Source organism: Heloderma suspectum, chromosome 7 (genome assembly GCF_057233095.1).
Source record: "Heloderma suspectum isolate Gila_16-S chromosome 7, 16-S_ref, whole genome shotgun sequence".
Lineage (NCBI taxonomy): Eukaryota > Metazoa > Chordata > Lepidosauria > Squamata > Helodermatidae > Heloderma > Heloderma suspectum.
This window is the reverse complement of record NC_139464.1, coordinates 43,525,614-43,549,320: the sequence shown is the minus strand read 5'-3', so window position 1 is coordinate 43,549,320 and position 23,707 is coordinate 43,525,614. Positions and strand designations below refer to the sequence as shown.

Here is a 23,707-nt window from a genome sequence, read left to right as displayed (position 1 = left end):
GTGTGACTAATCTGCATCAGGACCATGACGTGGGGGGAAGGGGGAGGTTAAGCCTTTCCCCTATTCCATTTCCCCACCTAGAATTGCAGTCCTGAATCTGTTGTTTGCCTCCAAAGATACCATCACAAGGAATGGGACCTGAAGGGGGATTTTAGGCAGGAAAACTGCTGGTGGGGGAGTGGGGACAGAGGGAAGAGGTTGAAAAGCACAGATCTACACTCGGAGCATGTAATACAATCTTTCTAAAAAGAATGACTCAAACCCTCTTTGCTGCTGCTTTTATTACAGTTCTGCAGTATGTGGGACCTGCAACAATATGTTGTAGTGGGGAGTGTTCTTGTTCAGTATGCCAGCCAGCCAACAGCCATGCCCTCCACCGTGAGGCTCCATTCTGTACTCCCTCCTGTTTTCTGTTTCCCCCCTCAACAGTCGGTCAGCCTCCTGCAGCCACCGAGCATGTTCTGTCCTTGTCAGGCTGTTTTGGGGGTCTCCCCCTTAGGGTTCTTTTTCTAAAGGTTTTTGTATTTCTGCAGACTCTGGGGTTCTGCTGAGCTTGCTGATGCTTACCTCTTATGCATGGGTGGTGCTATTTTGGCTACATAGTGTACATGTTTATTCATTGCAGTAATTAATTGATCAGTTCAAAAGCAGACTGTTAATCAGTTATAAATCTTTAAGGGAGCAATCCTATGCATGTTTAGACAGAAAAATGTCCTACAAGCCCCAGCATGCTGGGATTTGTAGGACATTTTTCTGTCTAAACATGCATAGGATTGCGCCCTAATCTGTTTAAAGCTACATGCCACTTATCATCTATTTGTTCCTCTGCAGAGTGAGTTGGATATTTTCCGATCCCAACTGCAGAAGGATTTGGACCATGTTCTGAAGAAAGTCTCTCAAGCTTCTGAGGTAAAACTGGGGCCCCATTTAAAAGAAGAGGGGGGTACAGATGCTGTGATCTGTGAAACAAACTGCTCTTGTAGCTTAGATGTTTCCCCTCATTTTTAATCCAAATCAAACGTGTTTTTTTTTAATAATAAATGTATAAATCTATTCTTACCCTGTCCTTAAATAGAGCAAACAGTTGCTTTAATTGATTATGCTTTCTGCCATCCTCTAACTCAGAGGTGAGCAACTTGTGGCCTGCCAGATGTTGCTGGACTGCAACTCCCATCAGCCCTAACCAGCATAGCCAATGGTGAGGGATCATGGGAGTTATAGGCCAAAAAATCTGGAGGGCCACAGGTCCCCCCCCCCCAAGCATGATTCATGAAGTTTCACAATAATGTGGACAGATATTTATAAAAACAAATGGTGCTGGAGACTTCACAACTGCCCTGGAACTGTTCCATTTTTCTAGCTACCTTTTAACAGCTTGTTTTCAGGTTGCAGGTTATTTTTTCTTAACTCCTTCTTTCTTGCAAAATTGCATGGGACTGATCATGTCCCATTTTGGGACTGATCGTGTCTCATTTTACACACAGTGACTGAGGCTGAGATTGAATTGCCCAAAGCCACCCTATAACTTCTTGGCTGAGCTGAGTTTTGAATTCAGGTCTGTCAGGCAGGTACAAGTCCTTGTGGCACATACATGGTGTTTGTTACACAGAAGTTTCCAAAAGTAAATCCATGTAGAAGGAACATTTCTATAAATTAGAAGTTTTCAGTTGATCCCCAGAATGAAATGGTCCAGAAAGGAGATCTGTGTTGAGATCGATCCATCCATGCATTACCATGGCTTGTTTATACTCCTCCAATTCTAAATATACACATAGTGACAGCCCTTCTAGCATGTACAACTAGTGGAAGTTATCCTGTTCCGTTTCGCTATCCTGACCGGTGCTGTTTTTCCTTCAGGAGACAGAGACCCGGATGCTCCAAATGACTGCACAATGGCAAAGGTAACTTGAGCATCACCAACAAGAGCTTGTGTGCTATGGCATTTCCTATCTCATGGGAATGCAGGTATCTGGCAGGAATTGTTCGTACCTGAAATATTTATTTATTTATTTATTTCATTTCTATACCGCCCAATAGCCGAAGCTCTGAAAGTGACGTTTGTATCCATTCCCAGAAGAACAGGGGGCATGAAGTACTTGAAGAATTCCTTGCTATCAATGCAGTTCCTATCATTTACAGTGTTTTAACTAGAGATGCTACTGATAGAGATACAATGGGCTCAGAAGGGTAGATTCACTGCTTGTTATACTGAAATCAGGCACCCTTATCTTCAAACTCTTCTATTTGAAATGAACAAGGAGACTTTTTTAAAGCCAGCTTCCCTCAACCTGGTGCCCTATGGATGGCCGTGCTGGCTGGGGATGATGGGAGATGTAGTCCAACACACCTTGAAGGTGCCAGGTTGAGGGAAGGCTGTTTAAGGTGCTGATCCACCTTTGAGCCCATGAGGCTACTATGTATCGGACCAAATCAGTGAGGCAGGCACATGCTCAGTGCTCAGTTACTTTAAGACATGCCAGCAAGGGAATCCCCACGTTATCTCCGACCTCAGATTGGCGATAGCAGCAGGCAGATGCTCCAAGGGGATTCTTCCAGGGTGTGGAGCTTGGAGCCTATGCTTAGCCCCCTGGAAGAACCCCAAGAGACTTCATGGGATGGACTGGGGTGCCCCGTGAGCCAGAACTTCTGCACCTCTGCCTTAACCCCTTACTTGTTCTCTGTGAGAAACTGCCCTCTCTTCCTGATAGCTGCATTTCAGCCCAGTGTTAGTATCCCTATTGCTGAGGGATGGGGTGACTTCTCAGTGCCAGTCTTTGAATTGCCCAGTCCTGCTGCCCGCTCTTATGAAGACAGCTTCTACTGGGAACCCACGTTGTTAGTTATCAGCATCAGGCTCCACTTCCACATGGGAAGATGGCTGGGGAGGGGGGAGTAGAGGATGTGTGGGCCACTGGAGCAGGTACTGCTCTTGGGGGCAGCAGCAACCCATCGCCACCTCTGAATTGCTAGAGGCTCCTCCGTGTTCTAGTAGCTGAACAGGGCATCAAGTCGGGCGATGTACAGTAAACAGGACTATTGCCCTGTTGCTTAGACAATGCTCTGCTTAGATCAGGGGTGTGCAGAATGTAGGCTGAGATCTACTGGTAGATTTCTGGGTGATTTGTGGTAGATAAGCAAGGGTTTGTGACTCGCAATTGTTTCTGTGCCCCCAACCACAAAATTAGGCTGCTAAAAGGAAGAAAACCACTAATAGTTTTTTTTTTTTTCTGTGAGAGAACTGTGAAATCAACTGTGGTTGGGGAAGGCACCCTGTTCCTTAATTTAAAGTGTATGATCTCCATCCCATCAACCTTATTTTGTACCTGATTCTAGTTGGTGGATCTGGTTTTCACTTGAGCCCCAAAAGTAGATTCTGCAAGCTTGAAATCTGCCTAGACAATACACCAGTGCCTGCATGCCCCTGCAGTAGTTTTACAAAACAGTACTGTGAAAATCTGCATCTGTTTTTTCTCTAGTTGTTTGCAAAGGAAGCTCATAAATGTCTCAGATATGATCCGAGCAGATGGGGGATCGCCACGAGGGAGAGGGCCTTCTCAGTGGTGGCCCCTCATCTGTGCAACAAGCTCCCTGATGAGGTCCGCCTGGCGCCAACATTATTATCTTTTCAGCACTAGGTTAAGACCTACCTCTTTTCCCAGGCATTTGGCAGCACATGATGAGTTTTAATCGGTCCTAGATGTGTCTTTAGTTATGTCGGACAGTTCAATGTTGTTTTTAATTAGATGTTGTTTGTGTATATTGTTTGTTTGCTTTTATGTGCTTCTTTGTAAATGGCTTTTAAACTTTTTATATTGTATTTAACGTTTTAACTTTTGTAAACCACCCAGAGAGCTTCAGCTATGGGGTGGTATAGAAATGCAATCAATAATAATAATAATTCTCTTTAACTCGTTTACATTTTGCACCAATGTGCTTAAGTGATTGCTTCTGCCCCAAGGCATACTGCAGTCTTTGGGATCAACTGGGAACTATGTGCCATTTTTAAATAGCAGGGATAGGATATATAAAGAGCCATACTTGGTGGCTGCTTCCTCTAAAACTGGAACCATGACAGCTAGATACCTTTAAATATTGTTTAATTATTTAAAGCATTTTTACCCCACTCCTTAGCAGAAAAGAGCTCCCATGGGCAATGAACATTAGATCAATAAGAAACAAGACATTTTCTTTGAGGCTGAGTTCGTCAGGATTCTACCTTCTGTGCAGGACATGAGATTATGTAGTGACTAGGACAGACATGTAAACTACACAGCTTGTGTTGTACAGTCTGGTGTTGCTTTGGGTTTATCGAAACGGGCTTGCTGGCAGAACTTCACCACGAACAAGCCTAGTTTTCGAAGAGCTTGAGTGGAGGACCGGTGATTAAACGCCTTCGACTTGACTTGCATATTAGGATCATCTGCATTTTTGTTTTGTTTTCCTTTTAAAGTTCTACACAAGAAGCTCTAATGGGTAATTTGCGAAAGGAGATGGATATGCTGGAGGCACGGCTGGCAGGGCTGAAGAAGGAATTTGTGATCTTGGCCTCTGATCAGAAGGCACTGTCAAAATATGTGGAGTCTCTTCCAGGACAGATCAAGGGAATGCGGGAAGATGTGAGTTCCCCACTACATTTCATTTGACTGGGGAGCCTTGAGTTTTATCCCTAGTATAGTACAGCCAGACATTTGGAGTTGGGTTGGGGACTCTACTTCTTTTTATGCAGGAATTGGAATCTCATAAACCAGGAGTGGGGAACCAATAGTCTTCCAGATGTTGTTGGAGCCCAACTCCCATCATCCCTGACCATTAGCCATGTTGGCTGAGGCTGATGGAACTTGAAGTCTAACATCTGGAGGGCCACAGGTTCTCCACCACTGTCATAAACCATCATCCACAAGCATAATTTGAGTATATCTGCCTTTGCATACCTGAGTCACTCTGATTCCATGAGGATAATTCCTAGATTATTTATACATCATTCTGGCCCATGCAGGTGTCCTTTGAAATGGGCGGCTCCTAGAACTAGCGATCAGAAGACATTGTGCAGCTATTCTGTTTTTTCATCCATCTTTTTTGTAAAAAAAAAAAAAAAAGGCAGAAGAAGCAGTGGGAAATACCCGAGGGTTACAAGTGGAAGATGTTGTCATCTGCCCCCCCTGTAAAATTCCACAAATGAGACATGTTGACTGCACACTCAAAGCCTTGTGTGGAGGCACCCAGAGTCTGTCTTTTGGGATGACAGTACCACTGCCACCACTGTAGTCTGTCTTTCCATGTTTATTGTAAAAGATGGAAGCAATTTGGACACATCACAGGGCATAAAACATAAAAAATACTCTTTGTTTTATAATTATCTTTAGTCTACAGAAATGGTAAATTTGATTAGGGTACATTTAATTCAATTTACTAAAGAAAGTCCTAGTTCAGTCTAAAAAACCAAAGGAACAGTTTCCCCACAGATAGAGGAATCGCGTTTCCTTTCCATACATCAAACAGGATGGTCTTAAACACAGAGTGTCTTTGTTAAGTATCTCTGCCCCATCCTGAGAGTCCAACATGGCCCCTAGAAATGGTAGACAAATCCTCCAAAGTGGAAGCCACATTCCCCATTCCCTGTAGTCTATTTACATTCTCATAGAAGGTCAGGACTTAGCCAGGGAAAATGCCTTTATGAAACGTGCTCTGTCCTTTGATGGTTTTAGGTGGAAATCCAGTTTCCCGTTTGGCTTAGCCAATACCTGTCCCAGACTAGAAAGGATGGAGTGGGCAGTCTGTTTCTTCAGCGTGAGGAAGTCCAGGACCAGCTCCACACATTGGAGCATAAGATCCTCACCAAGATCTCCGAAGACCAGCGGTTATCTGCGCGGGATGTTGGGGTAGCCCTCCAAAGGGAAGGAGTCATAGGAGTAACAGAAGAGGTGAGGATCTGCTTAGCAACTGGCCAAAGTGGTTCCTCATGGGCCATCCTGGGAATTCTGCCAAGCTGATATTGGTTGTCTGGGAAGTGGCAGTGTTGGAGTGAGAGATCTGTTCGAATGGTTCCTCTTGCTGGTTATGCATCAGTGGGACTTATTTGTATCCTAAGCAGCTAGTTTCCTGCCTTGAAATACCATAATTCTAGGGCAGCTATTCCCTAACCTGGTGCTCTCCAGGTGTGTTGAATTACAATGCCCATCATCCCCAGCCAGCTGTGAGGTCTTGGACACTTCTTGCTTGTTTTCAGAAAGCTACAGATAGTATTGTGTGAGCGAGCCAGGGGAACAGTGAAGTTGCAACTTATGCTTCTTCAGTGAGAAATAGGGTGGCCTCCAATGACCCCATGCACATTTTGGCACAATGACTCCACCAATCAATGGTGCAGGTCTCATGTCATGGTGGTGCATCTATTTGCCACTGATATACAGCCAACCTGCAGATTTATGGCAACATGGTTGTACCATCATTCCTAAGGAAGCCTTGTCATTTGTACGGTTCAGCTCTAACTTTGGTAGAACAGAATAAAGCGTTAGAGCTCTGAGAGTCCTTTCCTTGCATTCAGACCTGTTGTCCGTTTTCAGCAAGTGCACCACATTGTGGATCAGGCCCTGAAGCGCTACAGCGAGGATCGCATCGGAATGGTTGATTATGCACTTGAATCTGGAGGTATGCAAACCTGGGGTTCACCTTGCCTTCCTGACCAGATAGTTGCTGAGGTACTGAAAGAAAAGTAGCCCATTAATGAAAACTGCAGAATGTTGACTGTGGGGAGGGCAATAACGGTGCAGGAAGAGACTGGGATGGGATAGCCTGAGTATCTTCTATTTTGCTTTTAAAAAATACACCACCACCAGGTTTCTAGCCCTTATGGTGGCAAATCATAACCTGAGATTCTGGGGTCAGTTTCAGCCACCAGCTGAAAAACCAGAGAGGGTTCTTCTCCCTCTACATCTCCACACTTACCATTTCCAAACACATGATGCGTCTTGTTTCTTCTTCATATCATCCCACAAGGTTTAACTTCTGCAAAGTTGCCCAACCAGAATAACGTACGCAAATGGGCATACAATAGCCCAATTGCAATTTGGGACTCTCTGGTTGCACTATTGGGGAATGTCATAGCAGCCTTCTCATCTCTCACCTATGGGATGGTCTGTGCATCAGCTGTCTTCCTGTTTTGCTGTGGGCAAAATAATGTGGCTTGGCTTGACCCATGCATCTTTCATTACAGGGGCCAGTGTTATCAGCACCCGGTGCTCAGAAACCTATGAGACCAAGACTGCACTGCTTAGTCTCTTTGGGATCCCCTTGTGGTACCACTCTCAGTCTCCACGAGTCATTCTCCAGGTATGGATCAAATATGAAAGGTACAATGGCCCTGTCTTACGTTCCCTCCAGTCACCCTATTCTGCCCAGTGTGCCTGGCTTAAATCCTTAATATCTCATCCAGTTTATTACCTTTTCATTCAGCTCTAGGAGCTCAAGGTAGCATACATGGGGATCATCCCATGTTATCCCCACATGAATATGAAGTAGGCTAGCCAGAGGGCGGGGCGGGGGGGCGGAGAGAGAGAGAGAAAGAATCTGGAGATACTGGGTCTGTTCACACAACGCACTAACCCACACTCAGTGGTTGAGTCTGGGTTGTTTGTTGAACCATGGGTCAGCATGTTGTCTGAACCCAGGACATTTTCCACAGAGTGGCTTGTTAACCACCTTGAACAACCCAACAACAAACCATGGGTTCTCAAGGTAGCTTGTTCGAGAAAAATAAGCCACAATGCATGGTTAACAAGCTACCCTGAGGAAAACACGCTGTGTTCAGGCAACATGATAACCCACAGTACAACAACAACCCACGGTACAACAACCCTGAGTGTGGGTTAGCGTGTTGTATGAACCCACTGATGTCTTTCTGTGTGCTGTTACAAACTCCTTCCCTAGCAAGAGTATCTGAACCAGATGGAATTTGTCTTCCTGGAGACTTGGTTTTTACCTTGAGTCTCTTGTGGCCATTGTGGCAGGCAGGGGGGAAAACCCTTGTGGGTGGTATCTCATGGAATTAGCTGGGTGGCTCTGAGCAGGTCATGATCCCTTGGGATGAGCAACACTGTAAGTTTACAAGTGAGACCTGCAACAAAACGTTGCAGTGTGGGGAGTGCTCCTGTTCAGTATACCCCTTTCCATTCCCCCTCCCACTTGGTTTTGCTGCCCCACAGTCAGTCGATGTTCTGTGGCCGCTGAGCACATTCAGTCTTTATTGGGCTGTTTTGGGATGGGTTCCCCCCTTAGGGACTTTTTTTCCTAAAGATGTTTTGTACTACTGCAAACCTTGGGGTTCCCCCAAGCCTGCTGGTACCTCCCTCTTGTGCAGTGGGGACTGGTGGCTCCGATGTCAGTGGGGCGGTGAGACCACTACAGGTTTCAGTCAGAACTCTAAAGAAGCCGTCCAAGGTGCTTCCACACACCTGAGATTTGGCTGGTACCTGGAGCAGACTCACCACCACACTGACATCGGAGCCACCAGCCTCCACTGCTTTTGTGCATGGGTAAGGCTGTTTTGGCTACATAACCGATGGCACGTGCGGCCTTAACATCAGAAAAGGAGGGGGCTGATGATACGATTGTGCAGTTCAAAATACCACTCCAAAGGCCTTGTGCTCCACATCATTGGCTGAAATGTCAACGGGATGCTGTTACCATCCTATACTTTACAAGGGGAGAGTGAAGGCATTTGACATGGTGGGTGCTGTTTTGGGCAGCATTCCTGGTTTGATTGCAACATGTCATTCCACTGGGAACTCCTTGGAAATAGAAGACAAAACATGGTCTTTGCTGTTCATTTCCTGGTGTAGCAAAGTCCCCTTTTCACTATGTTGAGATTTATACATGTCAGCTGCCCCTTTATGACGGATTAACAGCACAATCCTGTGTTTGTTCAGAATTAAGATGCATTTTATTTATAGGGGCTTACTCCTGTGTAAGGGTGCATAGGAGCTGAGCCTAAAACAGCCTCGAAAATAAGCCCAGAAAAGTTCCTAATCTGCAAATGATTTTACTGGTCAGCTAAGGGGCCAGTAGACTGCATTTCTCTGATCACTGCAGAAGCAGAGCAACTCCCAGCACAAAAGCATTGGCTATTAAGCTGGCTAGTAAAATTGCCTTTTACCGTGTGGGCTGGCAGAGAAGGGACAGACCTCTCCGCCTCTCCTTCACCAGCCAGTTGCATTTTTCTCTTCCTCTACTGTCAGCACAGAAATCAGGTGGGTTAGCAGTGGAGGGATGGAGTGATCCATCCCTCACCCACCAGCCCTGCCCACTCACCTGCATGGAATTACTTGTTGCCCATGGGGACCAGGCAAGTTGTTAAATACAAGGCGGAGTTCTTTTGCCTTTTTTTCTGTGGAATGAGACAATGGTACCACGAGGGACAAAGGGATGTTTTGAATCTGCGAACTGATACCAAGTGCCAATCCAGAGCTCACTGTTTTCCCTCTTGGTCCTCAAGTATGAGCATATCCCTGTGCTTTGAGATAGAAGGGTGAAGTTTAACCCAGGTACGCTTGTTACCATTAACTAAAATCCTATGTGTTTTGATGTCATTGCAGCCAGACGTCCATCCTGGGAACTGCTGGGCATTCCAAGGCTCTCAAGGCTTTGCTGTCATCCGCCTTTCGAGCAACATCCGCCCCACTGCTGTGACGCTGGAACACATCTCCAGATCCCTCTCGCCCAAAGGGACCATCCCCAGCGCCCCCAAGGACTTCGCCATCTTTGTAAGTCGCCTTTGCATGGGGCTACAGAATGTAGTAGGGAAGGCTCGTTAAAATGAGGCACACGTGACAACAGGGTGATATTCTCCTGTCAAAGGAGGAGGCAGGACCCTATGATGGATGTGCTTCTATGGAGAAACAAAAGGGTCAAAATTAGCTTTCGAACTAGCTAATTTTAACCCTTTTGGTACTCTGTAGCTGCTCTGGGTGGGATATATATATATTTATATATATATAATTTTTCTGGCACTGTGGGGGAGGGCGTGCAGCCTGTGGGGTGGACTAAGGGGGGCAAAAATGGCCCCTGGACCTCCCAAAGTTGCCCACTCCTGCTCTAGAGGCAGGGCTTCCAGAGGCTTCTAGTGGAGTCTCCTCCCAGTTTTTGTCTGAAGAACTGCAAGATGGCCTTTATAATTTTGCCCACCTCTGCCTTGATCCTAGTGAGGGTTTTGGTTTTTTACTCCCGCATGAGTTCCCAGGAGACTATTCCAGAGCATTTCAGTTCTCACAGCCTTCAGATTTTTATCGTAAATTTGTTAGTGCCCAGTTGGGACCCATCGGTTCTAGTCCCCATGGATGCCTTTAAAGTAAATTATTGGAGACATTACATCAGAGTCAACTATTTTTAGCCAGGACTTACATGTACTGTATTCCCCATCCAGGTGCATGGAGAGGAGTCCATTGGTTGTCAGGGACACTCTCAACAACCGATGATCTGCTTTCTAGCCTGTAGGCCTCAACTGTTTATTTACATTGTAGATTTACATCCTGGTTTCTTTGACTGGCATCCTCAAAGCAGCCCATAGCTTTTATAAAACACATAGCTACATTAAAAACCACTCCCTTAAAGAAGGATGGGGAATGTGTGGCCCTCCAGATGTTGCTGGGCTGCAACTCCCTTCATCCCTCACCATTGGCTATGCTGGCTAAGACTGATGGGAGTTGCAGTTCAACAACATCTGGTCACACATTCCCCACCTAACTTAAAATGAAACAAATCTACCCCAGCTGGAGCAGGCAGTTGATGTCATCTCCACCTGCCTGGCTCCCACTTTCCCCTGTTATTTTTCAAGGGCAGTTGGTGTTAGATGACCCTGTGATGGGGAAAGAAACAGCCCAGCTGGAGCAGGTGCCTGATATTGTCTTCCCCTGCCCCCTTTTTCTCCTGGGTCAGCAGGCACGCACAAGGAACCAGCTCTAACTTGCACTAGTTAGCCCCTCAGAAAGAGATTCATTCATTCCATTTTTTATACTGCCCGACAGCCAAACCTCTCTGGGCTGTCACAGCATGATAAAACGTAATATAAAGCTTTTAACATTCAAGAATTTAAAACAGTTTTAAAACAAGTTAAATGCACAATTAACAATAAAACTACCGGGACCTAATAAAAAAGAGCCCCATCATAAGCTGTCAAATGACTAGAAGTAGAGGAAAGTGTTAGCTTGGTGCCAAAAAGATGACAACATGATCGTCACTTGCTTTGCACATGCAGAAACGATGATCCTTATGGTGATTAGCCTTCCTGATCCAACCTGCTGGATCATGCAGATGAATCTGGTGTCCTCACTTTCATCCAGATAGCTGGCTTCCAACTCTTATTACTGTATTCAGTGTGGACAGCTATAAATCAGGGTAGGTTTGTGGAGTCTTGAAGAGGTGTGGATGTGAAGTCAGAGTGTGTGATACACCAACTTAGCCACTTTGTGGAAACCTCAGTTCTGCATTTAAAATCACTGATTTGCCTTTTGCATGACAGATGCCAGAATAAAGTATGCAAAATGATTTGGAATATTTTAGCAAGGACTTGGTTGACAGAGAGCAAGAAGGTGGGGGTGTTGGGAAGGTAACATAGACCATGGTGGGAAGAGGGTGGTTGGCCAGCCAAAGAGAAATAATTTCTTGAGTAATGGAAGCCTCTGCAAGATAACTCTTGAGGCCTGGATAAAAGGAACTATTGTTGAGGATGTCAAAAGGATATTGGGTGGTGGGAACAATGGGATAATTGACGAGGGATTGTGGCGGGCAGGTGTGGAAGAGACGAGTGCCAACACAGTGGTGAAATCTATAATGCGAACTGCCATTCATTTTATTCCCACTTTTAAACTGTCATGGCTTCTTCCAGAGGATCCTGGGAATTGTAGTACAATGAAGGTGCTGAAAATTCTCTGTCAGGTATCCCTAGCCTCTCTCGGAGAACTACAATTCCCAGGTTTCCCGGGAAGAAGGAATTGCTCAGACAGTTCTTAAGGTTGTGGGATTGATTGAGATTCTGTAATTAGATCTGTCTTTGGGAAAAGAGGAAGGGGATTAAGCATTCATAACTATCAGCCTTCTCCCGCCCCCTGCCTCCCCTGCTGCTCCTATGCATCCCATTCCTCCTCATTGCCCTGTATTGTTTTATTTTGGCATGCAGCTACAAGAGCCGCTTTTAACTGCACTTCTGCCCCTCCCTCCCTCTGATCCTGTGACTGCTGTCTTCTCCCCATGGCCCTTCCCTCCTCTCACCTCCCTCTTCCCAACCTGTATTTATTTCCGCAGGGTTTAGATGAAGAAGGGCAGCAAGAGGGTGTCCTACTTGGCCAATTCACATACAACCAGGATGGGGATCCCATCCAGACGTTCCACCTCCAGGTAGGAAAGAAAACAAGGAACCAGGATGATGATTAGGGTGGGATGAGGGGGCTCAAAGCCTAAGCAGGGGAGGATTGGCGAGTGACTGCACCAGAGATGTGGCAATCTGAGCTTCCCAGTCTCAAAGATACCTAGCCCAAGGCCTTTTGGTGGCTGTGGGAGAAAATCCAATATACACTCTGCCCCTGGATGATGATGGTGATGAATAGTGCAATTGATGGCTAACTTAAGTCCCATTGATTTCAATGGCTCTACTCTAAATCTGGATCCAACCCATTAAATGAAACAATTTTTGACAGTTTTGCTGCTGTCCCATGGCACCCAGATGCTTCCTTCGTGCCAGTACTCGTCTGCCTGATGGCCAAGGAAATGCCCTTTAGAGTCTCTCTGGGCCAGCCTTCCCTGACCCAATGCGCTCTAGGTGGGTTGGACCACAACTCCCATCATCCCCAGCTAGCATGCTGAATGGCTGGGGGTGATGGCAGTTGTAGTCTGACACATCCAGAAGGTGAGAGGTTGGGAAAGTCCGCTCTCGGCTCTCTCCATTTAGCAAGTTTGTTATAGTCAGTGAGACTGTTGATGTATCGCAGAATAACCGAGCTAGATTCTCTTCCACAGGGGTGGAACTTGTGGCCCTCCCAGATGCTTTGACATACAGCTCCCCATCAGCCCTAGCCAGCATAGCCAAAACATGAGTTGCCCACTCTTGCTCTACCAGAAGGCAGGAGCATTAGCCCTGCCAACCCTCCAGCCAACACCACCCAGACAGCAGTGTCAGGAAAGGAGTGGCTACTACCCCACGACAGCCAGCAGTGCAATCTTCAGTGTGTTAGACAAACCCAGAAGTCTGCTGGATCAGACCAAAAGTCCATCTAGGGTCTCTCTGAACATATTCACAGGGTATTGTCATAGCTGCCAAATTGGGCAGTGTTCACGAAATCCCTGGGGAAACAGGGAAGTGTGGGTCTATGTTTGAGATCCTAGCGCTGTTGTTTGGGCTAGGCAGCCTCTTATAAAGAAATCCTCATTTCTCCCAGCTTTGGGCTGGGCAGAGTGGGTACATTCTCCAGCCACTAGATGGCAGCCTTCACAGAAAATTAGGCCGAAACTAGACTGAGAGAGGAGCAATCTATCCAGCATTCTCTCTGCCTCCACAGGGCAAAGAAACTGGCAGATGTTTTTCTAGGCCAGCCTTCCTCAACCAGGGGCCCTCCAGATGTGTTGGACTGCAACTCCCAGCATGCCCCAGCCATGCTGGCTGGGAATGCTGGGAGTTGCAGTCCAACACACCTGGAGGGTACCAGGTAAGGAAGGCTGTTTTAGGCCCTATGCAAGAAGGTATCCCACTTTTCTTATTCCCTTTCCCCTTTTTTCACCTTCAGGATGAAGACAGGAGGACCGCCTTTCAGCTGGTCGAGCTACGGGTCCTCAGCAATTGGGGCCACCCGGAGTACACCTGCATCTATCGCTTCCGTGTCCATGGGGAGCCAGTCCCTTAACCCCTCCTAGCGCCACGGTCTTGCTAGCTGGCTACCTCAAGTTGTGCCTCAGTCTGACACAGGCAAGCGGAAAGCAGTGCCAGAAAGGAGAACCCGTCGGGATGGGCGACACTTATTTTGCCCGTAAGTGAGGAGCTTGAGGACTAAACCACCACCCTCCCCAGGCGATTGGTTCTCCCCTTGAAAAAATGCCTTCCAGTGTCCGGAGGGATAAAGAGGGCTGTCCTTGATTTGGTATTTTATACTCAGCTGCTTTTTTAAAGTTGATGTTTTTTAAACAAGAAAAGCCTATGCAGTTTATATCTTCCCCTTCCCACCCCAAAGAAAAACTGTTTTCTGGGTGTTCCTTTAGAGAGCTGTGTCATGATATCCCTCATAATTCTAGTGTTGTTTATGTCTTTATCATATCATATTTGTGTGTGTGTGTGTGTATGTGGGGTTAATGTATTTATATAATCTGCCTCAGATGAGGATAGTAAGAAACTTCATGCTGTTGCTTTTCCCTTTCCTGGGTTGGATTTTGTTTTTATTATCCAACCATGTAAGGAGACTTGATGTCTGCTGCAATGGGAGCCCACAATGCTGCACAGTAGGAAACGACAAAGGAAAACGGTAATTTATTTGAAGTATTTAAAAACTGGATGCTGCAGTCCTGAAGGATGGGGAGGAAAGAGTCTTGTTTTCTGAAGGTAAACAGTGGAAAAGTAAGCTGGAGCGCTGTAAACCACTCACGGCCCCTTAGTATGGCTTAGTACTGAAACTCATTTCCATTCTGCAATGCCTAGAGCGAAGGAATGATTTAATGCTGTCAGGCCCTCACACCAGCATGGAAACGCGTACACCAAATCCCAGATAGGTGGGGGCTGATTGTTCATGCTGAGAGGTGAAGGAAAAGCACCCTGTATGTGCTCAGAGGCACCCATCTTTGTCTCACATATTCCACAGCTGAGCCTTGCTATTAAAATATAAAGTCCAAGGATAAACTTTGATTAGCCCTGGCTCACAGCAAGCTCTGCCTTTGTTGTGTTTGAAAGGAACCAGGCATGCCTTGCTCTCGTGCTGCACGTTTTAACCCATAAGATGCTTCAGTACAGGTCGTGCTGCAGTGCAAATGGCTTCATGTGCTCTAAAAGGGCTGGATGCTTATTTAGCTTGTGTGCATATATATTAATTCGTAAGGCATTAGGGTAGCAAAGGCCTACAGTCAGACCCCCCGATGGTTCCGCTAGTGGCTGCTGAGTCCCTTGCCTCCTTTGTGCACTGCTCGCATCCACTGGGGCGCACGTGGTGCATGAAAGAGGGAATCCCCATGTTATCACCGATCTATGATCAGAGAGAACAAACGCCGCTCACCCTCCTGTTGGTTCCTCTCCCCTCCCGTGGGAGGGCCAAATCCTCCATGGGCTGGATCAGGCACTTCTGTGGGCCAGATTAGGCTGTCTTGGCTGGAGGTTCCCCGCACCTTGCACTAGCCAAATACTTCATTGCCAGACCCGATGACTCCTCAGGCCCCTGCTTTGGGTAGACCCAGGAGCTGTACAAATCACTTGTCATGAGGCGCATGTAGCCATCTGGTCATGTGCATGGGTCTGCTAAGGGTTGAGGAAAATGGTGCCGCCCTTCTGCAGCTGATCTACGCAGGAGGTAGCATGCTGAGGAGGAACAATGGGCTGTGTCAGTACAGGAGAAGGGCTCACGGTTTTGAACATGCCCTTGCATTATATGCGTTTGTGTAAAGCCTTCCCGTGAGTAGAAAACTATGGAAGCTAGGTGCTAGTTTTTAACTTGCAGGGAGCTTTTTGCAGAAGCAGGGAATAATTAAAAAAAATGACATCCCTACCTTTTCTCTGAAGTGGTATAGCCAGCTTGACTTCCTGCTGCTGCTGCCTATCTAGACTAGTCCACTCTAGAAATCTAGAGAAATCTGTGGTAAACTTCTCATTACTATCCGGTAAAATAATACAAATGATAGACTTACCAAGTGTTTACATTTACACTGTGGTAAGTTACCTCTTGGCTGTACTTGGAAGGAACAGCCCTCCTGCTAGGGATACCTCATAAAGTAGTGCCTTCATCCAAGAGGTTTCTACCAAACTAAGGGTGAGGACAGATGGGGATAGTTTGAGCAGCGAGATCGGTGTGGAACCCTACAGAGGTACAAACTTCCAAGCTGCATTGAACTCAGGAGCAATCCATTCTTCCTGTTTTCAAGGGAAGCTGGCTATGCAGAGTGCTGATGGGCTGACCCTTGTGCCAATCAAGGGACAACCGCCCTTCCATCTCTCCAACCAGCTGTGCAGAGTGCCGATTGTCACAAAGGCCAGCCTGTCAGGAAGCCTCTCTTCCCACTTTGGCCAGAGAGATGTTTTCTATATAACAGAGCAATGTTTTCTATATAACATACATACATACATACATACATTCTGTTATATAGAAAACATATATATATATATATATATATATATATATATATATGCGCCTGAAGCCAAAACCCTGCCCAAAGGTGGGAGCGGGGGGGAGGGTTCAGGGAGCATCCACACTGGTGTCAGAGCTGTGTGTGTCAGAGGAGTGAGGAGGCAGGAGAAGCAGAGTTTGCCCCAGAAAATCCCACATGGTTTTCTTTGCTGTATGTTCAGAGATGGGCAGACTGCTGCTGTGTTTAGCCTGGGTTTTTCTTCTGCTTTTGTTCTTGGAAGTAACCATTGCTTTCTTAGCTGTATATACAGACCAGGAAGCTTCTGCACAAGGGCACTACTGCATGCAGTTGAAGAAGCTATGGCAGGATGCAATCTGTTATTGGTTCCATGTACCTGTCAGGAGTGTGGGGCAGAGGCGAAACTGTAATGCAGCTAGAAGAAACAAAACATGCCTCTTGGGGTAATAGCAAAGCAACAGTATGGTATCAGCCTCACCGCTTCAGTGTTAAAAGGGTGATAAGGGTTAATGAATGTGACTCAAATGACCTAGCGTGTGCGTAGCTAGTGGAGAAACTCCATGATGTAATTCCCCTGTGATCTAGAGTAGCTTAGCAGGAACGCATAGATGTAGATCGATATAAGCTCAATTAGTATTACTGGGCCCTGTTAACTTAGTAAACATCCACTGCTCTATGTTATAACTATCAGAGGCACCCAGGAGAAAACTCCTATAGCTTGTATTTGGAGGAGGGGGAGTGCAAGGGCATCCTAAAACAGCGCCACCACTTACTCTGTCCTTATTTGTGCCACCCATGGTTGCAGGTTTTAAAATGGTGGAAGTCTAAAACCTACCAATTGACCACACATCCACTCAATAAGGAGTGGAGATAGGGTAGCTGGTATCTGTTCCCGTATCCCTTCATCCAGTTTACAGTAAAGATCTGCACAATTGGAGGAGGCATCTCATTCTATCAGGCTCCAATAAGTGCTCTGCCCTTTGGCCTGTAGCAAATGCCTTTTGGAGTGTTTTGATGACTTTACATGCAGCTTGGCGATAAAAGTCAGTTCCAACATTCCTTTCCCCTACAATACAAGTAGGGCGATAAGGCAACTTTTGCATCTGATCCTACAGCCATTGGCCTTGTTTGCACATAACTTGAACCCATAGTTTGTTGCCCTGCCCAGTGTTTTTCTGGTAGACTGTCAAACAAACTGTGGTTTGTTTTCTCAGTCCCTGGTTGTTTGTTTCCCTCCTCTTTTGCCCATTCCCTCCCTGTATCCCATATGCCTGTATGGTGCTCTAGGACTGGAATGTAGAGCAGCTATTTTTAACCACTCTTGCCTGCTGCCACTGTAGCCTGAAGCAACCATCTATGAACAACCATGGTTCTGAGTTTGCATACAGAGATAATCCATGGTTTAAACAACCCAGATTTCACAACCCAACAGCAAACCATGGGTTCTCTTTCTGAATTGTCAATGATTGGTCACTACAATCCAGAATTCAACAGTCCATCCCATAGGTTAGTGTTATCTGTCAACCAGGCCATTAGGTAATCTGACATATAGAAATGGCAGCACTCCTGAAGGATGTGTCAGGCTTGCACATAACAAAAATACTTGAGCCTCAGTTTTTTTCCCCACCCTACTTTTTTACTTTCATCAGAAAGACAAAGGGATTATATCAGAGCTGCCTCAAAAATTGCAGTCTTGAGCCATTCTAAATTAGAGGCCTCTTTCAGCCTGCCACTTTCGGTATAGAACAGGTTGTGCTTCTGCAAAGAATTTGCTCTATGTGTTTAGATCAGCACATGGTATGGTATGGTGCTGGGAGGATTTAAAAAAATATCCATGGATGTTTCTATTTGTGAAAAAAGAGCTATGTATTTGAACCACAGCTTAGTGCTTATCTAACTATCACTCTGCCCTAATGGGGATGTGTTAACATGTATTTTTAAAAAATCACTGCTTATCTACTTGTCTTCTACCCCTTATAAAAGAAGAGGGGTTGATAGTTGGTTGTACGTACTTGGGAGAAAACAGAGCATCTTGTAAAGGTACATACACAAGACCACACTTTTACCCAGCCAGGTTAATTGATCTGGTGAAATTACCTTGGCTTGACTCCATGCAATAATTTATGTGAATCACTGATCCATTACTTACATGAATAAGGTTGTGTGTTTCACCATCCTGAATGAATGTAAAAACTTGAGTAGTAATCAAGAGTGACCAAATCAACAATCAGTGATCTTGGGTATGCACTTGGAGGACTGTGACACTTTTCTAGCCCTGGTGTCTCTGCCTACAGTTGTGTCAGCATCCAGATACGATTAAGCAATTGAGCAAAACTAGCAATTGATACATCCTTTGTCTCTGTGGTAATGGTATGACTGTCATGCTCATGTCAGCTCCCTGAACACAACCAAAGCACTCACATGCAGATGCAGCTGGTTTTGACATAACCACAAACGTACAACTGGAGCATCCTTCCCTAACCTTGGCCCAGGCTGTCTGGGAATGATAGGACTTGCAGTCCAATGCATCTGGAGGGCACCAGGTTGGGGAAGGTGGGTCTAGAGTGTATTTGTTGGTTGGGAGGCACCGTAGCATCTCTACACACACACAGTTGCCATCTGGAAAGCCCTTATACAGGCTCGTGGCAAGTATGAAGCACCATCCAAAACATGACTTCTCCCTGCCACCCCCCGTTTCTTTTAGCCTGGCCTCTTACACTTTGTAAAGCATCATGTACATGGATAGCACTATATTAATAAACAATAGTAATAATGCTTCTATGAAAACAGCCATCTACAATGCGGGGAGGGGGGATTTGTATCTAAGACTAGCCTGTTGCAAATGCTGCACTGTTTTGTTCATTATATCTACAGATTGTAATTTATGCCTATGCAAAAGAAATCCATGACAATAAATGATTTTTTTAAAGGGGTGAGACTGGCCATTGGTGGAGAGGGGATGTTATTAATTTATTGTTTTGCCAGTGGGAAGACTGTAAACACTGAAGAGTAGATGTTCTGCTGTAGGAAACATTGTCAGTCAGATGCATACACTTGCTTCTGCCCACAGAACTGGTAGGAGTTCCCTTACTGCACTGGTAGGAGTCGTAAACTGGGTACCGGAGGAAGACTCAATAATACTTGACTTACTTAAATTCATTTCATAATCCCCTGATCCGAGTAAGGGAGGAAAAGGGGGCAACAGATGAGATAGGGGGTTGGGTCTGAAAGGGGTCTTGAATGGAGTTTTTTAAAAAAAATCTCTTAAGCATAAGGTCTTCCCCTACACTAGTGCTACAATGGTAGAAGCTGCACTGGACTACCTGTGTTAAAAAGGCACCCTCTCAGGGCTCCAGGTAGGCCTAAAGCTATACCACACTCTACCCCCAGACAAGGCTAGAGGACACCAATGTCTCTCATCCCTCTTCTAATTTGATTAAAATTAAGCTATAAGTTACTACCGGATTCTTCCATTTTACTATTTTTAAAAATCAAAAGCTTTGCATTACAGTTCCAGATGTAGGCAACTTGGACCATTGGCCATGCTGGCTGGGGATTATGGGAGCTGTAGTCCAAAACATCCAGAGGACACCAGGTTGCCTACCCTGGGAACTACTGTGGTGTACATTCTCTGTCAAAAAGAACCACAGGCAACTGATGCCAAGATTGCTTGGCTGAAATCTGACTTCCTACTGCTCCACTCTGGAACTTTTCACATTGCTGATGGCTTTGAACTTGTTGGGGGCGGGGGTGTTTTTGAGCATTTGGGCTCTGATACATTACTATAATAGGCCAGCCAAATGCCCAACTTTTCGAAGAAATTCATTTTGGAGGAGTTTCAGTTGCTGAGGGCCAAGGATGAAAACGTGGCGCTGGAAGGAGTATAGCTGACCATCTCTATACTCGACTCTTGACCTTCCTCGCTTAGAGTATTAGCAGGACAGCAGTAAACACAGCAGCTGGGTCCAGGAGATAATAAACACAAGAAAGTGTGGCCTCACCTGCCTTAAAGGAAACAGTTATGAAACCACCCCTAAAGAATCCCACTCCCTCACCCCCAGACCTTGAAGCATGAAATATCATGCAGTCACAAATGTCCCCCTTTGGAGCAAGGCACTTCAGTCCAATGAACTCCAGCAACTATTGGATGACACGGCCACAGATTATCTGGAGTCGTTTCCATCTTGCTTTGGGTTGGCGCCCCAATTGCATTCATCGCCTTAATGGAAGACCTACACTGTGAGAGGAATGGGGGAGTATGTGACCCTACTCATCCTCATGGAGCACTTGGCAGCTTTCAGTACCATCAGCTATGCTAGCCTTCTGGACAGTCAGGACTGGTGACAGCGTAATCCAGTGGTTCTGCTTCACGGCACTTGCACTGTGATGTTTTGCAGGCCTCTGTTTTGTCTCCCATTCTGTTTAAGATCTACTTGAAACTGCTGAATGAGATCAGGAAGGGATTTGTGGTGAGGTGTCATCATTGTGCCAATGATGCCCAATCCCATGCCTCCTTTAAGCAAATTCAGGTGAGGCTGTGGAAGTGCTGAACTGCTGCCTGGAAATGGTAAATGCACTGGATAAGGCCAATAAAACTGAAGAGTGGGGTCATAGTCCCCCCCAAAGCACACAGAGGTGCATAGCTCAGACACTTGAGGAGGGTTCAGGGCCCTTCAGCAGCTCTGACTCCTAGACAGCCTGGCCCCAGTTCTCCATGCTGTGGTCCTTTTTTGGACTATTGTAATGCTTTGATAGGGGGCTATCCACAAAGATTACTCAGATGCATCAGTTGGTGCAAGACTGAGCAGCCAGACAACTCACTCGGACCATCAAAGGCAATACATCTTTCTTGCCTGAAAACAACTGCACTGGCTGTGGTCTGTTTTCAAACACAATTCAAGGTGCTGGTTCTTAGCTGACAACCTGGTTAGCTGAAGGACTCCCTTCACCCACATGAACCTGCACAAGTATGAAGATCTTCATTCGGGGTTCTTTTCAGAGTTCCCCTGCCATCAATAGAGAGACAAGTGGTGACAAGAATGGCCAGAGGCAAAAGAGGACAGGGCTCTGGTATTAATCGCTGTGTAGAAGAAAGGATTTTAGCGAGTGTAGCCGTGATGACTGGATAAAAGGCCTTTGCAGGAGCAGTGCCCCACGGGCAGAATACTCCTCTTGGGGAAGCCACAGATTTTGATATCTTTGCTCAGGCCTTTTAGATCATTATATTTTTACATCCAGGTGTGTGTGTGTGTGTGTGTGTATATATATCTATATATCTGTCCTAATGCATGGAGGATAAGGCTATCAGTAGCTACTAGTTATGATGGCTAAATATTACCTCCAGTATCAGAGGAGCATGCCTCTCAATACCAGTTGCTGGGGAACATGAGCAGGCCATATTGTCCTCATGGCCTGCTTGTGAGCTTCCTGTGTGTCATCCGGTTGGCCACTGTGGGAACAGAATGCTGGAGTAGGTAAGTATTTGGTCTGATCCAGCATTTTTATTATTCATTGCATTTCTATACTACCCATCAGCCGTATGTCTCTGGGCAGTACACAAAAGAGGAGGCAGAATGGCTCTTATGTTCTGTTAATTTGTCCTTTCTTCTTTCCCATAGTCACTTTATCAACCGTTTTGCACTCATTCATCAGTGGTGGTAAAAAGTAGTCTGCTGGAAGTGCAGGGTGGGGTTCATTATGCATGGGGTAAAAATGCCTGTAAAAGGCCCCCCACCCACCCACACTTCAGGCCAGCACAGTAACAATAACCCTAATCGGAGCATTGACCTTAGAAAGCCTCCTAAACTTAATGCAAGAAACGAACATTGGCCCTGCCACCTGAGCCGCTCTCAGACTGATTTTTATGAGCTCTTAGAAGCAGAACAGCCAGCCTTCCTCAGCAGCAGCCTTTACAGAGAAGTTTCAGCCTTGCAGAAATGTATGCTTATGAGTCTGATCTAGTCTCCTTTACATTTGGGGCATTCGCTCCCTGCCCCATTCCCTTCACAGCAGGGAGAACTGAAAACAAGAAGCCATTTATTTTGACATTTTTAACAAACCATTCTTTTTATTTTTTTTACACCATGCCAGCCTCGGTAGTCTTTAAATGCTGGTCACAAAACAGAACGCAGCACTATGTGACTTTTTTAAATTTTGAAAAAGGAACTCTTCAGCACAGCACACTCCTCTTTCAGAACTAAGGAATGGTGAAGGAGAGGGCACCACACAGAGGTCTCCACTTCCCTTGGAAATAGAAGGCAATGAGACCGATGTGCTGCCTGATGTCACTACGGGGCCAATGCACCAAGTGGACCAGGCAGCCACCTTGTTTTTCCCACCCCACACTCCATTCTCCTCTGAGGGTGCCCTCAGTACTGTAGCTGCTCCAGGGGATCGTGACCATAAGACTTCAGGTAACGGAACATAAAACAGCCTTCCCTAACCTGGTGCCCACCGCATGTGCTGGACTAAAACTCCCATCAGTCCCAGGCAGCATGGCTGAGGATGATGGGAGTTGCAGTCAAAGACATCTGGAGGGGACCTGGTTGGGGAAAGCTTGCACAAAATGCCTATCTGCTCTTTAATATTCACACTAACCTCCAAGGAACTTAGTTGTGTGTTTTTTAAATGGTGAAGATGGAGGACATTTGAGACAACATGGGGAAAACTGTTTTTTAAAACTTACAAGCCAATAAACTACAAACCTGGTGCTGTTTTCTTTTTTTAAAAAACCCACAACAACATGATGCCAGTTAAAAAGAAGTCAATTCAGAACAAATGCCTTGAACAGACATGGCAAATGTCTTCTATCAAAGTTATAAAATCACAAATGTGTTTCCAGATCTGAAAACACAGCTCACAGCTGCATTCAGTAAACCTCGGACTCTCTGTCAAAGCAGGCAAAGTCCCCATTACTGCCATGGCACAACTAAGATTTTGAGGAGAGGCTGAAACAAGGGCTGTAACTTGGCTTCTGACACTAAGGGGCAAGCATCCAGTTAGCGGAAGAGGAGACATTTCCATAACAAGGACAGAGATGCACCTTCTTGCCTTACACCAGCCTGGTGCTCTCCAGCTGTATCAGACTTTAACTCTCGTAATTCCCAGCCAGTGTGACCAATGGCATCATAGGAGTTGCAGCCCAACCCATCTGGAGGGCACCAGGTTCAAGAAGGCTGACCTACACAAATGTACACGGAGCAAACACTATTGATAGTGTCTGATCTTGAGGAGGGGAGGGAAACACAGTCTTTAATGACAGCTCAGAAGCCACAGGGATGAGACGGGAAAGTAACTTGAAGCCAACTTGCACCAACACTCCCCCACACATAGCTGGTTGCAGAACCTGATACAGCTGACACTCAGAATATGGGGCACCCCGGGACTGGTT

The 23,707-nt window shown here is 46.0% G+C and overlaps 1 protein-coding gene across 4 annotated transcripts in view; it reads left to right on the top strand.

The window, feature by feature from the left end:
• SUN2 (Sad1 and UNC84 domain containing 2) overlaps window positions 1-15,703 on the top strand; it is a 45,511-nt gene extending 29,808 nt beyond the window's left edge. For 3 of the 4 annotated variants that reach the window (XM_084809850.1, XM_084809849.1, XM_084809852.1), the window contains 9 exons: window positions 832-909; window positions 1,858-1,901; window positions 4,451-4,616; window positions 5,706-5,921; window positions 6,561-6,645; window positions 7,211-7,326; window positions 9,588-9,755; window positions 12,292-12,384; window positions 13,767-15,703. In XM_084809850.1, the coding sequence (XP_084665976.1) occupies window positions 832-909; window positions 1,858-1,901; window positions 4,451-4,616; window positions 5,706-5,921; window positions 6,561-6,645; window positions 7,211-7,326; window positions 9,588-9,755; window positions 12,292-12,384; window positions 13,767-13,883 (1,083 nt within the window). In that variant the 3' untranslated portion in view covers window positions 13,884-15,703. Of the gene's footprint in view, window positions 1-831; window positions 910-1,857; window positions 1,902-4,450; window positions 4,617-5,705; window positions 5,922-6,560; window positions 6,646-7,210; window positions 7,327-9,587; window positions 9,756-11,245; window positions 11,335-12,291; window positions 12,385-13,766 lie in introns of those variants that run through there. The other variant, XM_084809853.1, reaches the window with a different exon arrangement.
• Window positions 15,704-23,707: the final 8,004 nt, after the last annotated feature.